Source organism: Lipophrys pholis, assembly GCF_963383615.2.
Source record: "Lipophrys pholis genome assembly, chromosome: 13".
In the NCBI taxonomy this organism is placed as follows: Eukaryota; Metazoa; Chordata; class Actinopteri; order Blenniiformes; family Blenniidae; genus Lipophrys; species Lipophrys pholis.
Window position 1 is genome coordinate 2,512,552 of NC_137632.1, and position 15,647 is coordinate 2,528,198.

General features: G+C 42.0%; 1 protein-coding gene across 4 annotated transcripts in view; it reads right to left on the reverse strand.

Annotated features, from left to right (window-relative positions):
• Positions 1-221: 221 nt before the first annotated feature.
• hcn5 (hyperpolarization activated cyclic nucleotide-gated potassium channel 5) overlaps positions 222-15,647 on the reverse strand; it is a 15,637-nt gene continuing 211 nt past the window's right edge. Inside the window, exons 1-10 of one of the 4 annotated variants that reach the window (XM_080477840.1) lie at positions 15,418-15,647; positions 12,821-13,007; positions 11,375-11,479; positions 7,227-7,364; positions 5,798-5,959; positions 5,625-5,718; positions 4,412-4,539; positions 3,569-3,715; positions 3,255-3,492; positions 222-1,848 (exon numbers count right to left, since the gene is read on the reverse strand). The exon at positions 15,418-15,647 is cut by the window's right edge and continues 211 nt beyond it. In XM_080477840.1, the coding sequence (XP_080333966.1) occupies positions 1,676-1,848; positions 3,255-3,492; positions 3,569-3,715; positions 4,412-4,539; positions 5,625-5,718; positions 5,798-5,959; positions 7,227-7,364; positions 11,375-11,479; positions 12,821-13,007; positions 15,418-15,602 (1,557 nt within the window). In that variant the 5' untranslated portion in view covers positions 15,603-15,647 and the 3' untranslated portion in view covers positions 222-1,675. Of the gene's footprint in view, positions 1,849-3,254; positions 3,493-3,568; positions 3,716-4,401; positions 4,540-5,624; positions 5,719-5,797; positions 5,960-7,226; positions 7,365-11,374; positions 11,480-12,820; positions 13,008-15,391 lie in introns of all 4 variants that reach the window. The other 3 variants (XM_080477842.1, XM_080477841.1, XM_080477843.1) reach the window with 3 other exon arrangements.

Genomic DNA, 15,647 nt, shown 5'->3' on the forward strand with positions numbered 1-15,647 from the left:
AGTTATCAAAGTCACTGCAGTGAATCACGTGTCCAGACTGAAGGATGTGACCTTGAATGTTCAGTAAAGGAACCACAGCTTTGTCTCTTCAACACTGAAGAAGTTCACTTGAAAATGTTTCAGGTGATTGATTAATATATCAAATATCCTTTTTTCCATCCCAGCTGGAAAAAACCCACAAGAAATCTTCTAGAACAGAAACTAAATCTGAACCCGACTTTGGATAACAGTTTATTTGAAGACATTTTTGGGAGATTTGAATCTAAGTTCTTCTGACCATAAAACTGAATTCTGTGCAGCAATAAGATTCAGAGATAACATCAAGGTCAGTACAGTCCAACGTTACACCAGATTGGTTGTTGAACTGCTAAAGAAGACACAAAATAATGATCCAGACATTAAAAGTCCCTCGAGGATTTCACAGCCCTTTGGAGTTTTGTGGTTAAAAACATTGTTTTTCAGACCATTTTTCTCAGTTATTGTGATGCAATTTGCAGACAATTATGTCATTTCTTTGTAGAAAATTGCAGGAAATAAAAATTGCAGGTGAGAGGACAGTCTGGTTAAAATAACTCCTGAGTGAGTAATGCAGCTCTGGAGCTGGACAACATGCCTGCTAAAGAACATGGACCCAGTCCAGCCTCCACCCTCCACCCTCCACCCTCCACCCTCCAGCCTGAGCCTTTACTCTTTTCTTCAGTGGGTAAATTTCATCCTGGGTTTTGTCTGCTGTGTCTTTTCACTCAGGCTTCTCTGAATGAGAAGATCCTGATGACGAAGAGTGTTTATCTTCCCTTTAGCAGAAGATGCAGAGCACAGGAGGATGCTGGTTGAGGGTGGAAGTCTGGCTGCAGAACCGTGAGCCACCAGAGGGGGCAGCAGAGAGGACCCTGAAGACGTGAGATATGAACTACGAGAGGTGACCAGGCCGTTGGGAAGGATCAACCCATGTAGAACAATGAGGCAGGTCATGAAAAGATAGCGTTTAATCAGACTGTGAAATAATCTCTGTATTTTAATTTTGATTTATTGTGAGGAAAGCCTCTTGAGATGCAACATCTTGTTTACAAGGGGGACCCTTATTGTGTCGGAACCTCTGAGTTCCTGGAAGGATGGCGGCACCCCCACCTCGCTGGACTGTACTGCTGCCAATCAAAAGTCTAAACATCAACCTGAAGCTTGGTGCACATGAAAGGCTGGATCCTTCCATCCGTTGCTGCAGAGAAGAAAAACGGTGCATTACAGTAGCTAAAGCAGATCTTCCTCCCTATGGTGACACTTATTTCTTTTTGTGGACATATGGTGACACTTACACGCCGTCACTTCACCGGACTGGGATTCATCACAGACGGACTCCTTGTGCTTCTTGCTCATCATCAATACCTGTTCCCTAACGCTAAACCAACAATATGCATCGACATTTCAAAAGCTTCAATAAAGAGGCGGAGAGCCGTAGTTTGTAATCCTCTTTACTGCTGAGATCTTAATAGTTTATTGCTGCAGACGGAGTAGTTCCCATAGTGGAAACACTTCTCACCAGTAAATAAGAGTTCCTCCCATACCCATGTGACAAAGTCTTACGTAACTGGATGAAAAGCTGTGTAAATGCATAGCTTATGTCTTCTTCATACAGTAAAAAGTACACGATGTACAGTTTGGTTTTTGTTTTTTGGTCTTACTCCAGTCCACCATCCGGGTTGACCTGGAGCTTTTTCTCTAAGTCCTTCTTAACGTCCGGGAAGCCCCGCAGCGCGTCCTGGAAGTCCTTCCAGGACAGAGTAAAGCACTGGCAGTCTGTCAGCGCTTTCACCGTGGCCAGATGTTTGCCTTTGGTCAGCATGCATGTCTCTGTTGTGCAGACAGAAGGAAGCACAGGGCCGTGTGTTAATGAGCGAGTAAACCCCGCTGATGGAGATGAGATCCGACAATTAATCCCAAATTAAATAACCGGACCTCGCCGGGTTGGTTTGGGAAGCCTGCTTAGCTCCGCTGAGGGAAGCTGCCAAAAAGATTGGGACCTGTTCCCAATTAAAGCTAGAGAATTAAGTAAATCACCCAAATTGGAGACAGATTAATTCACATTCAGAGGTCTTCTCTCTGCTTCCACTCCAGCAAATAGAAACTGTAGAATCAAGATTGAAGGAGGAGAAGCATTGACATTAAAAAAAAAAACCATCCTTTCAAACATGTGATATATTTTCCAGGGATGCACCGATAATACCAGGATCAAATTAAATATTTGTCCCATTTCTCTGGGGCTCTGCTGCTCATCCCACAGATGCATGCTCCTGACAGATGTGGCACCTTTCTAAAAGAAAAGGACAGGAAGTATCACACAGAAGTACAGACACTAACATACGGATTACTTTTAAATACTGTCATACTGTCTCACCCACAATCTGCTGTGTCTAAGTGACCAGTGGCCGTATGCGGACGATGGTGTAGTAAATGTACACGTTGCTGTGAGATTCTACAGAACTGGAGTCGCTCTACTCACACGTCTCGTGTGCAGAAACGTCTTTCAGATGGAGAACGAAGCGTTGTGGTGCAGTTTGTGAAACAATTCTGCCAAAATGAAGCAAAAGTTCAATATGGCGTCAACGGGGCCAGGAAACTGTGTGGTTCAACCTGTCGGCCAATCACTGGCTCCCTGACATGTCACAGGCTAAGCTGTGCTGTGATTGGTTGATTGGAAGGAAGGAGACCCTCCTGTCTTGTCCAGGTGCGGGACACTCACCGTCTGTCTTTAGTTTCACACAAACATTTCATTTGATGCTCAGATCAGTTTGTAAAGTGGCTCAGAACGGATTCTCAGGATTACTCTGGCCTACGATGTGTTGTTGTTTTTCTTGTTGATTTGTTTACAAACTCCAGGCTACTTCAGAACCAAGCGCTCACTGCAAAGCTAAAAGATGGACGATGGCGTGTCTGGCGCTAATAGCTAATTGCATCTTCTGCAATATGCTGCAATAATTTCCTCTTTTCCCCCAAAGCCTGAGTCATGTGACCTCATCAGCTGATCTGTTGAACAGATTTGAGGACATTAGAGACACAATGGTGAGAAAACGCTCCTGGTTGCACGGCGGTCCCACTGGCACGTGTCTGATACTTATCAGGTCTGTATCTGATCTCAAAGTATCTCAATGCTCACATCGTCCAAAGGCACATCCGGTCTGTCCCACACTGTCCACCGACAGTGGAGCTGCAGCCCCCGTGTGGTATTATGATCAATAATCAGCGTGGATCCGACTCACCTCCGAAAAAGTCTCCGTCACACAGCTCCCTCTCGTAGGACTCGGCCTCCTCCAGGACCTGTCCGTGGTCGATGAAGAACATGCGATCTCCCGGGACGTTCTGCCGGACGATGGCGTCGCCCTCCTGGAAGACCTCGTAGTCCAGTTTGAGGAGGAGCACGTTGATGAAGTTCTCGTCTCGGTTCTGAAACATCGGCACGTTCCTGAGCAGCCGGCTGCACATCACCGTGACGATTTGCTGGAAGACGAAGGCGAACGGTCAAAAGAACAATCGAGAGGAAAGACAAGTCGGATGAAGAACAGAAAACCTTCACCTCTTTGAGTGCAGACGACACAGTGTCCATCACCTCCTTCTCGTCGAACCACTTCCCTCCGTAACGGGCCTGGTAGTAGTTGTTGATGCGAAGCTGCAGCTCCGGTGGAAGCTTCATGAAGGCCATGTAATGCTCCAGCCGGCTCATCTGTCCACACACACAAACACTCCAAGTCGCTCTCAGTCATGATGCACGTCTCTGTCTCATGAGACGGCTCAATGTGTGGAACCTCGTCTATTAAGGGGCGACGCTGAGGACGTGAACAAAGTAACACACTTTCTCATCCAAAGGCGTTTCGCCTTTGTGATTATAAAATTCTGGGCGTGTCTCCGATCACTGGGAAGATTCATACTCAAGGTGAAGTTTTATCTCCAGACTTCATGAGGAGATATTTTATTTTATTTTATTTATTTCTATCTTTGATAAATCTGCCGTGTTGCTGCTCGTTTCTTTGTGGCAGATCCTCTATTCAGCACGGTGTTCCTCCAATCACCCCAAAGGAGAACTCAAGCTAACAATAGAATCAATTAGAGATTTTCTTCTTCTTGTCTGTGGAAACTTGGTCCAAACCCTCGTTTGACTACATGACCAATAAAAAGTACACAAGCTGGAGAGACAGACGACTGTGCCTGGATCAGGGCCTTCAGTCTCTCATTGTTACAGCGATGTAACTTGAACAACTTTCAACTCGGATTTCACAATTAAAAGCCTTCAATTTTGAAATTACATAGTCAAATTTCTAATTTCACAAAGTGTAGTGTAAACCGTGGTATTTAGTTCAGGTCTGTGGTGTCGGTGAAAGGATGAATAAGGTGAAACATAGTAGGTGTCACCCAGTAGGACCTTGCTCTTGTACTCTTTGGCTGCTGGGTCAACGTTGACGATCATGGCTGTAGCGTTGGCCACCAGGACGGTGTACATCAGACACCCGGACACCATGCTCACCATGACGATCCACATCTCTACGTAATCTGGGGAGCAACACCACAACATACTTTCACACTCCGTTTGCACGACAACAGAAACAGAACGTGAAACCAAACTTCGGTTTGGTTGTTCGTTTCCAACGGAGCCACACAAAATGCAACTTTTTGAAAATGGGGAAAAAGTAAGAGTAAGTGAAGAGTTGTTCTGCACATGCTCAGTAGATGAACAATCAGAACAAAATTTCCTCCAGTGACATGACTCACAGTCCTTATTCTCCTGGACTTAGTGTTTTTATTTTGACAGTCACTGTAATACTCCAACTTGATGGTTTTATTTTGACAGTCACCATAATAACAATCCAGCTTGGTTGTTTTATTTTGACAGTCACCATAATAACAATCCAACTTGGCGGTTTTATTTAGACAGTCACCGTAATAACAATCCAGCTTGGTTGTTTTATTTTGACAGTCCCCATAATAACAGTCTAACTTGGTGGTCTGTCCACTGTTCATGTTCTCCCAGTGTTCATGTTTAAAGTTCTTTGTTCTTTGCTCATCAGTGGTGTTGATCTTTTTCTCGAATTTTCAGTGACATTGTTCAGAAATGTCGTGATCTCTCTTTTATTTTTTACTACAGCACAGACACTCTGATACACATTCAGTAAAAGCTCCACGATATAAAACATTACTGTGCTCCACAAAATGAAAGATTTTATGTCGCCTTCCCAATCACTCACAGACGGATATTTCAGGAGCAAAAATAAATAAATAAATAAATACACATTTTTTTGAATTTATAAATATTATATCTATTAACTAACCAGACAACAAATTATAATAGTCACATATCCAAAGATTCTAAATAAAGCACGTTAAAAAAAACCCAAACATTTTCTTAGGGATGCTAATGGTGTAGCATGGCCATCCCAGGTCTGGCTTCAGCACCCCCTGGCCCCTCCCAGGCCCCCGCAGAAAAACTCAGGTCTAATTGAGATTCTAAGAAAATGTCTTATGCTGGTCTTCTTTCTCATGTGTACATCTAATGTGGCCACATTCGAGGAATCGGACTGGGAGCCGCTGCAGTAAGCTCTACTGAACAGCAGGAGCTTCAGAGAAACTCTACTTCTTACTTGTTGGAGCGTCCATGGAGCCGTAAGAGAGGGCAATCATCTGGGAAAGAGCTCGGAAAACTCCCCACGAGTATTTTACGATCACTGTGGCATTCTGGAAGAGAAAGGGTTCATCTGAGTGGACCCTCCACATTAAGAGCACTGACGTCTGCACAAGCTGAACGGAGACGTACCATCAGGTTTTCTTTGCGGACCCAGCAGTCGGAGGGGAACTCCTCCAGCATGGGCACAAAATACTGGATACAGCCGTTCCAGTGGCACAGCAGGAAGATCATCATGAACAGGGACAAGATGCGGAAGAACAGGCGGACCACCTCCAGGTTGGCGTTTGACACCTGACAGGTGGAGACACCATGAGACCCTCAGCAAGTCATGAACCCTGCAGGTTTTCTCTGTTTAGCTGAGATGTGCAGAACTATTGAGTTCAAACTTGGTCTGCCTTTTAAAGCCTTCATATATTCACTGATGCTTTTCTTTTGCGTTACATATTGATTCCGAGTATATTTTACTCCCTTGAATCCAGTTTTCAGACCTCATTCAATCAGTCATGTGTGCGAGCAGCCATGAGCCTTTTTTAATTGCCATCAGAAAACAATAACGAGGAAGCATCAAACGCCACTTCACGCTTTCTCCATCTGAAGGGAATCAAGGCTTCATTTCAGACGGCAGACATGCAGACACATTTCACGACGATCTGTCACTGAGAAATGGACTTTCTACCTGATCACATCATCACAACGAGCTCAGACACGAGCAGCGAGGCTGTAAACAAGCCAACAGTCAGATTACAGAACCAGAGGGGTTCACAGTGGCAGGCGGGCCTCACCATGGGGGGGGGGGGCTCTTATGAGTATTAGAGAAATCCACTGAAGGAACTATTGTTTTTTAATGGATTACATAGATTAACATAAAAGTAACTGATTTGTTTATTTCACTGGTTATTGTGATTTTTTTTTTAAATTAGCCTCTAAAAATGACCTTTCAAAGGACAGTTTTCCATTTTCAGAGTAAAATCTATAAAAATGTATTTTAGCTAAATGAACATTATGTGTCCTTGTATGTAAATAAGCATTGCCTCCGTCAGCGACGCACCATCTCCACTTCATTTCATATTTCATGTGAATTATGTTAATGTCCCAACATCAAACGTACATATTAAAGCTTTCATCTTTGATTTCTAGTTGTGGCCTCCAAGTGTTTATGATAATAGTCTTTATTGAATTAATTCATCCGTGAGAAATTCATAGTTTAGTGAATCTGTGAACTACAGCATCATTACATTACATTACTACATTACAATGATATAATAGTGTCAAATAATACCTAAAAAACTGAGGTGTGTGGACTGACCCATCCATCCATCCATCCATCCATCCATCCATCCATCCATCCATCCATCCATCCATCCATCCATCCATCCATTCATCCATCCATCCATCCATCCATCCATCCATCCATCCATCCATCCATCCATCCAACAAGGGACCCAGCTTGTGGTAAATTCCACCGTTCATGCTTCAGAAATGTTGAAATAAATATTTCTAACATCAACTAACAGCAAATTGAAGAAATACAACATCTTGATCTGGTATTCAAACGTACTTTCTCCACCTCGTTGAAGAACCGGACCAGTCGGGAGACCCGAGCCAGCCTGATCAGGCTGAGGATCCTCACGAACATCAGTATCCTCATCATCTTGTTGGTCTTGGACGGGCTGTCGTCATTGTGGTAGTGTAAATCCTGGGATTGCAAATAGAAAAGCATTTTGTTCAGGTGTGGCATTATGGACAGTCGTATATTTTTACATTATTATATTTGTGTCTTAATTACATTTAGTAGTTTGAGTTAATTGTATTTGTTTATTTTGTATGATTTCCATTTGGCCAGTAAATACAACAAAATGTCTTCATCACTCTCAGTACATTAAATCCTACAATCTACTATAACAGTTAACACACCTATCACTCACACAGCTCTACTGTATGAACAAACAATCCTCATGTCATCACCAAGCAGTGCACCTCGCCAGGATCAACTCTTTACTTCTCTTTTTGAACTGGTATTTAACAGTCGTTTAATCTCCACACACAGTTTATTCCATAATCTTATGCCAGTTTGTGACACAAAAACCTTTAAGGGTGGTGCAGACTTTATGAGTTTTAAACTGTAACTCTCCTCTTAAATCAGAACCGTTTTCTCTGTTACAGAACAAGTTGTGAATATTACCTGGTAATGAATTATTATTTGCTTTATGAATTATTTCAATAGTTTTAAACTCCACAAGATCCATAAATTTAAAAATGTTTTTTTGTGTTAAAAGTGGATTAGTTTGCTCCCTAGTGCCAACACTGTGTACAATCCTTATTGCTGTTTTTTGCAATATAACGAGTCTTTTCAGGGAACTTGTATTTCCCCGTACTTCCACACAGTAAGTTAGATAAGGTAGTATCAGTGAGTTGTACAGAATATTAGAGATTTCAGTTTTGGCCAGGACGGAGATGTTTCTGGATATTTAGTTTTCAACTTCTTTTATTTGAGGTTTCAAGCAAAGTTTGTCATCAATCAGTAAAAACTCCTAAAAACTGGTTTTGATTCATCATTTCTATAGCTACACCCTCTCTCTGTACTTCAGCCTGATTATTTATTTTACATTTTACAAAACTCATAATTTTAGTTTGACATAGATTTAATGAAAACTTATTTTTATGTTGGTCCTAAGACTGATCCCTGGGGGACCCCACACACAGGATCCCCATGTTCAGAGTAACAGTCTCCATCTTAACAAACTGCTTCCTGTTCTCCAAATAGCTCCTCGCCCAGTTCAATACCTCCTCTGACTCCATACTTCTGCACTTTATTCATTAATATTCATGATTTATGGTATCAAATGCTTTTTTAAATCAATGAAAACTCCAGCTGTGAGTTCTTTATTTTCTATAGAGTTTGTAATCTCCTCACTGAGTTGGATTAGAGCTGGTGTTGTCCACCAGTTGGTTCTAAACCCAGATTGACTTTCTGAGAGTAACTTGTATTTCTCTAGTAATCTGTCTAATCTATTATTAAAGATGTCCTCAGGGACGTTAGAGACGGGAGGGAGAAGAGACTCAGGTCTGTAGTTTGTGTCTGTCTCTGTTCTTGTCCAGAGGTTTGACCTCGGCTGTTTTCATTTGATTTAGAATTTGTCCTGTTTGAAATGATCAATTAAAAATGTCGGTTCGTGGTTTGGAAACGCTGCAATGACTTTCTTAAGTACAAACATGTCAGTGGATGTTTGGTTTTTAGAATTATTAACAGTTTCTATTACCGTATTTCTTTTCCGTCAGCGACATGGAGAAACATGGAGTTTGGGTTTTTATCTTCTAATATCTCAACACTTTCTGCTGGAGCAGGAATACTTTCTGCCAGGTTCGGTCCTTCATTAACAAAGAAGTCATTACATTTATTCTCCACCAAGTCCAGATTATTCATCTTTTTATCATTTTCAATAAAGTCATTTGGGAAATTGTCCTTAATGGGAACATTTCTAATAATACTTCTTAATACATTCCAAATACCTTTGATATTATTTGTAATATTTTCTAGTATTTTATTGTAATAGTCCTTCTTACATGTTCTCATTATATTAGTTAGTTTATTTTTATATTTTTTGTATTTATTTTCTGCCTCAATGGTTTGATGTTTTATAAATTCCCTACATAATGTATTTTTCTTTTTACGTGTATTTATTAACCCATCATGTCTTCCTTTCCTACTGCATTGTTTGATTGGGCAGTGTTTATCTTATAGTAACTTAAATATATTCAAAAAGTATCATACGCATTGTCAATATGTTTTATATGGGATATGACTGCCAATCATTCTTTATCCAGGGTTCCTCAGTTCTGACTCTCCTGTAGTGAAGTTTATTATCTTTCTTAGTGTTTGTGTACTTGTTGTTCTAGAGAGTGAAAACTGGCAGGTGGTCACTGATATCAGTTACTATTAGTCCACTCACTGTGTCATTGGCTAAAACATTTGTAGATATATAATCAGTAGTGATCCTGCTGACTCTATGTGCAGTATGTTTATGAATTCATCTGTCTTCTGGTGTTTGTTAGGATTGAACAAATCAATGTTCAAATCTCCCCAGAGCAACAGAACCTCCTGATTTGCTTTCCAGAGATGTTCCTCCAACCGTTCATTAAAGAGTCTATGCTTGAGCTGGTGCTCTAGAAATGCAGCTCACCATGACCTTTTCCTTCTTCTTCATATGAATCTCAATAGTGATCCGTTCTAATATGTTCTCCACCACTGTTGACATATCTTCCTCCACCTTAAACTCTACATTCCTACATTTCCACACCACCTCCACCCTTGTTCTGTCTGTTTCTGTTCACCATTTCATAGCCTTCAATACCAACATCACTGTCCCGTCACTATTTAACCACGAGTCTGAAATGGCCAGAATATTAAACGGACATTTGAACGGTCCTAGAAAGAGTTTGATGTTTTGAATGTTGGCGTTAAAGTGGATTATTGATCAGCTGTTCTCTGTGTTGATGAAGTTGGTAAAGTGTTCCTGAGTATAATAGTTCTTTTTCTTTGATGTCAGAACAAACGTTCTTATCAGGATGCAGATCAGTTTGCTTGATACCAGAACGGTGCTCAGGGTCCTGACATGTCTGAAGCTGCAGGTCGCTGTGTTTTACAAAGTGATGGACCAGATTGTTTTCTTCAGTAATTATAAATGTTGCCATAAGAGACGGAGAGTGTCTTCATGCTTGGTAGGTCTGTATACAGTATATAGTATTATTTTGGCGTGCTGGTGTGAGGACAGATAATCAGTTTATGGTGTCTCAGGTTTGCAATCTCTCCGTTCTCTCTGGCAGCTCTTAGTTCAGGCATCAGTTCTTTCCTCCTCCTCCTCACCACATCTGTGTCGTCCTCGTTTATAAAGATTTTGGAGCCTTTTAATCTCCTGGAGCTGTAAAATGGTGGCTTTGTCCTTATATTTAAAAGACCTGACCACAATGGGTCTGGGCCTATCACCCCCTGGCTTCCCTGTGCAGTAGACTCTTTCTATTTTAATATCCTGCTGCAACTGAAGCTTTTCAGCTAAAACCTTTTTTATTTTTTCTTCCGACTCTGCCCAGGTCTCCTCATTCACTCAAATGTCCCATCAAAAAACTGTTTGTTTCTCCAGGACCGGCCCTCCAGATGGTCCATTTGATCGGTTCCCACCATGAGACTGTCACAGACCTTGAACACATCTGATTGGACTGCATTGAATGTCTTGGGCGGTTGGTTGGTTGGTTGGTTGGTTGGTTGGTTGATTGGTTGATTGGTTGATTGGTTGATTGGTTGGTTGGTTGATTAGTCTGTCGGTTGGCTGACTGGTTGGCTGGTCATGTGGTTGGGCGGTCAGTTTGTCGTTTGGATGGTTGGTTGGTTGGTTGGTTGGTTGGGGCTGGTTGGCTGACTGGCTGGCTAGTTGGTTGATTCGTTGGTCGTTTGATTGGTTGTTAGGTTGGTTGGTTGGTTGGGCTGTCAGTTGGCTGGTCATTTGATTGGTCGGTTGGTTAGCCTGGTGTTGGCTCCTGCCCTGTGTTGCAAAATCTTAGCCAAAACTGTCGGATCATTTCATGGACAGATTATGCTGAGGATTCTTCCTAATCTGGGGATGATTATGTGGTGGCCAGAATATTCTAACCATGGTACAAAATAATCCACCTGAATCTATGAGCTCAATGATTTTGAAAGTATGTAATTACCGCAAACAGCAGTATGTAGCCGATTGGGAAAGCCGCGATAACGTCTGGAATGAACCACGTCCTCAGGTAGCTGACGCGAATCCGCTTGATGTCCAGGATGGCTTCCTTTTAAGAGAAGAGAGCTTCGGTCAGAGCAGACAGAAATAAACAAAACATGAAAAACACTTCAACTGAACGAATTCTCTTTATTTAAAATGAAGCAAGGAGGCGATGCCGGATGTCGTCAGTGAAGAAAAAAAACATTCATTTGCCAGTTTGAATGAGACGTTACTGAAGCACATGCCTGAATATTTCAATTGGACAAACACCTGCTCAATCTTACCACAACAAATAAAACAGTTAATCTGAAGCCAGCCCTCATGTCTCTGACACGCCTAACATTTAGAATGACCAAGAACAAAAGACGGCGACATGGTGGAGCAGTGGTGAACACTCTTAAGTCACGCCAAGAAACTGGTAGATCACAGCCTTATGGGGGATTTCTACATGGAGCTTGCATGTTCTCCCTGTGCCTGCTGGGATTAGGTACAGGTATCCAGGCTTCCTCCCACAGTCCAAGGAAATGTGTTTAGGTCCACCACAGACCGTCCAATATTAATAGTATTATACTCTGCATTAGGTCGGTCAGTCAGTCAGTCCGTCCGTCAGTCCGTCAGTCAGTCATTTGTTCATTACTTTGCTCCATGGTTTAATTGTTTATTAGCGACTTGGTCAGTCAGAATGAATGAATGAATGAAAAAAAATGAAAAAAAAGTTTGTTTTTGTCAGTTTGTTAATTTCTTGCCTCCTGTGTTCTATTGTCTATTAGCAAGTCAATCATTTAGAACTCACGGACAGACGGCCGAACGAATGAACAAACGAAGATAAGTTTTTATTTATTTCTTAATTTCTTAATTTCTTCGCTCCTTTATTCCATTCCTCATTCGGTAGTCAATCAGTCGGTCAGTCAGGTAGTTAGTTGGTTAATGTGTGTGTGACTTGCTGACCTCTCCAGGCTGTACCCTGCCTTTCCTCCAGCGTAAGCCTTGTAAACTGATATCACCAAGTTAAAGCAGGTAGAGACGGAGGCTGGACAGTGAGCTGGACAGTGAATCAGTCTGCTGACAGTAAACATAGCCCAGAGTGAAAAACACCAGACATGAATCAGTTGTGATTGGCAAGATAGAGGTCACATAGCGTGAGCCTATGAAAACAGATAGGGTATCATCTGCATAATACTTAATTGGAAAAACCATACTCATCATCTGTCTGAAGCATCATAATCCCTGTTATAAAATCACACAGCAGGTGCCAGTTCTAAACGTGTCCGGAGACAGGGGCTGATAATCTCACCCTCCATGTATTGAGTAGATTAGATATGGGGCGGGGATGGATTGTGTGTGCTTGTCTGTGTCTGGATTAAAGTCTCTCAGATTGGGTCTGAAAACCGAGAGGAGCCTCTCTCACCTCTGCATCTTCTGTGATGATGCCCATTCTGAAGTTCAGAGCCACGTCGATGAGGAAGAGCGTGTCTGAGAAGACGTTGAAACTCTCCCAAACCAGGCCGTTGTTCCCCTCCAGGAAGGCGATCTCCATGGGAATCCCGATCAGGTTCAGAAACGTGATGGCCATCATGCACATGATGTAGTAACTCCTACAGGAGGAAACCAAACAAACATATGTGAGCATGTGTGTGACTTCTGGATAACCCAGATCTTGTTACTCGTGTGGCTTCATAGTGGAAACTCTCAGTTCATTTGCCAGAAGAACTCATTAGACGCTGGTGTAGCAGCCGGTAAGGCAAGCTGACTTATGCACACTAAATACTCCGATACTGTAACTGCGCATCTACTCAGCCAGGATTCGATTCCCAGGCTCAGATAACTCGGCTCTCTGATCCCAATTGTTTTCATCACCGCGCCGTTCTCACTCCATCTGATCACCTTACACAAGAATACAAAACAAATGACAATACTGCAGAGATAAAGGAAAGCCAGCCGTCCATTGGTGCACGTTCCTTAAACAAGTCATCTGATCTCTCTGGGTTTTTTTTATCCCTTCGAGCCATCCACAGCTTAAAAATAACATCAGGAAATAAAAGCCATTCCAGCTCCTTTGAAACGTTAAACCAGACGTGTCAAACTTATGGCCTGCGAGCACAAAGTGGTCCTCCAGAGGGTCCAAACTGGCCAGTGGGATGACTTACCTTGCATAGTGTAGAAATGATATAGATTTAAGGAGAAACATTTCAATATGAATAAGTCCCTGTTTACTTTGGAGGACTAAACATATGATGTGCCAAAATTAAATAAATAAATACACAGTTTTGCATCAACACCGCAACATTTTGAAAAAACAATGTCCATTTTTACAAAAGCGGCAGAAATGCTGAAAACAATGTTGTTTTTCTGTAGTGCCACTAGTAGGTGCTGTTATTTGTTTCTGTGATGAATCCACACACACACACACACACACACACACAGAACAGTCCTCGATAAACATTAACAATGGGAGTACACGGACATTCGTAACGAAGGGTTGTTCCTAATTTGTCCACTGAGACCTGAACTGAACGGTATAATGGCTAAGCCTAACCCTAACCATCTATAGATGGTAGATGTAGAGCCCACCCATCTATAGATGGTAGATGTAGAGCCCACCCATCTATAGATGGTAGATGTAGAGCCCACCCATCTATAGATGGTAGATGTAGAGCTCACCCATCTATAGATGGTAGATGTAGAGCTCACCCATCTATAGATGGTAGATGTAGAGTTCACCCATCTATAGATGGTAGATGTAGAGCTCACCCATCTATAGATGGTAGATGTAGAGCTCACCCATCTATAGATGGTAGATGTAGAGTTCATCCATCTATAGATGGTAGATGTAGAGCTCAACCATCTATAGATGGTAGATGTAGAGATCATTGTTCACGCATGCAGAGGTAAAGCTTGCCTCCTATTTGCTGTCTAGCTTTGGCATCAGACCATCATCCAAGAGTGAATTTTGAAAAACAAGAAGGCAAAAAGCTTTAAAAAAAATCACACAGCCGGAGAAGTTTCAGCCTGAGGATAATAAAAAAGAAAAGATCTTGTACGACCAAACAAAGGAGACACATTGGGAAGTCGGTGAAGAGAAAGGCTGCAAATGGAGAAGATGATTGATGGAGTGACCTGCCAGGCAGTGTGAAAAATGGAGCTATAGTGACATTGTCACGAGGACTTTTATTAATTTTCTGGTGTTGATGGAAAACATGCAATCATGTAGAATTTGCTTTGGGCAAATGAATTTACTACTTAGTAGTAGTTGTTATCGGTGGGTTGTTATGTGATCATTTGACTGGTCCTGCCTCTTTAGTTTAAAACAATCCTGCTGATCTTTAATGTGGTAATTGTGCCTTCCCTGTTGTACTGATGACACGGTATAGCTTTTTGTTTTGGATCAACAGTAGTAGTAAAGCTACTTCAGTTCTGAAATGTTATGAAACTTCAGTGGAAGGATTCTTTTCCCCTCACATGCATTAGAATCTGTACACAGAGAAACAGCTGATTTACAGTATGGATGGTAACAATTTCTTCAAATACTCAAATAATTGTTAAAACCATAGAAACATTTTGTAATAAATATCAGGGATAGAAATTAGACTTGAGTGTTGTTGAGATGACAAAAAGCAATTCAAGTCCTCGGACATATTTGTCCACACAATCTATTTTGCATTACTAGAGGGAGTGAAGGTAATTATCTGTTTCTCCAAGGTGAGAAGGGTCAAGACTGTCGCTGTGATTTCTTCTCATATAAACAAGCTGATTCTACTTTGTCTTCAACACTCCTGGAAAAAAGGAGCAAAATCATCGTCTTTAGTGATGCAGATTAACTCCCATTACTCAGATAATTACTGGCACATTGCTCCAGCTTCAAAGTGGATGACACCTCATTCATTTTGACAGGAAGGTTTAGAAATTCCCTGCAAACTAAAAAAGAAGAAAGCGTGCACAAACAGCCAGCGTGAAAGTGGAAGTGATGAATGGGACTGGCCTGATTCTATCAGCTGAATGGAGTACCTCATGAGGCTGAAGGGGTGAATGACAAAGACTCCGCTCTGCAGCTGTCGGATGCACTCCTGCTCCACTGCGATCTCGCTGCCGTAAACGTACAGGGACTGTCTGTTGAGCTGCGGGAGGAGCAGGGCTCTCCACCCACAGGTGGCTTTGGTGCATCCCGCTGCGGGACCTTTGACTTTCTCCATGACTAACTTCACTTAGTGTGATCAGCCAAAAGCGCAGGCCATGCT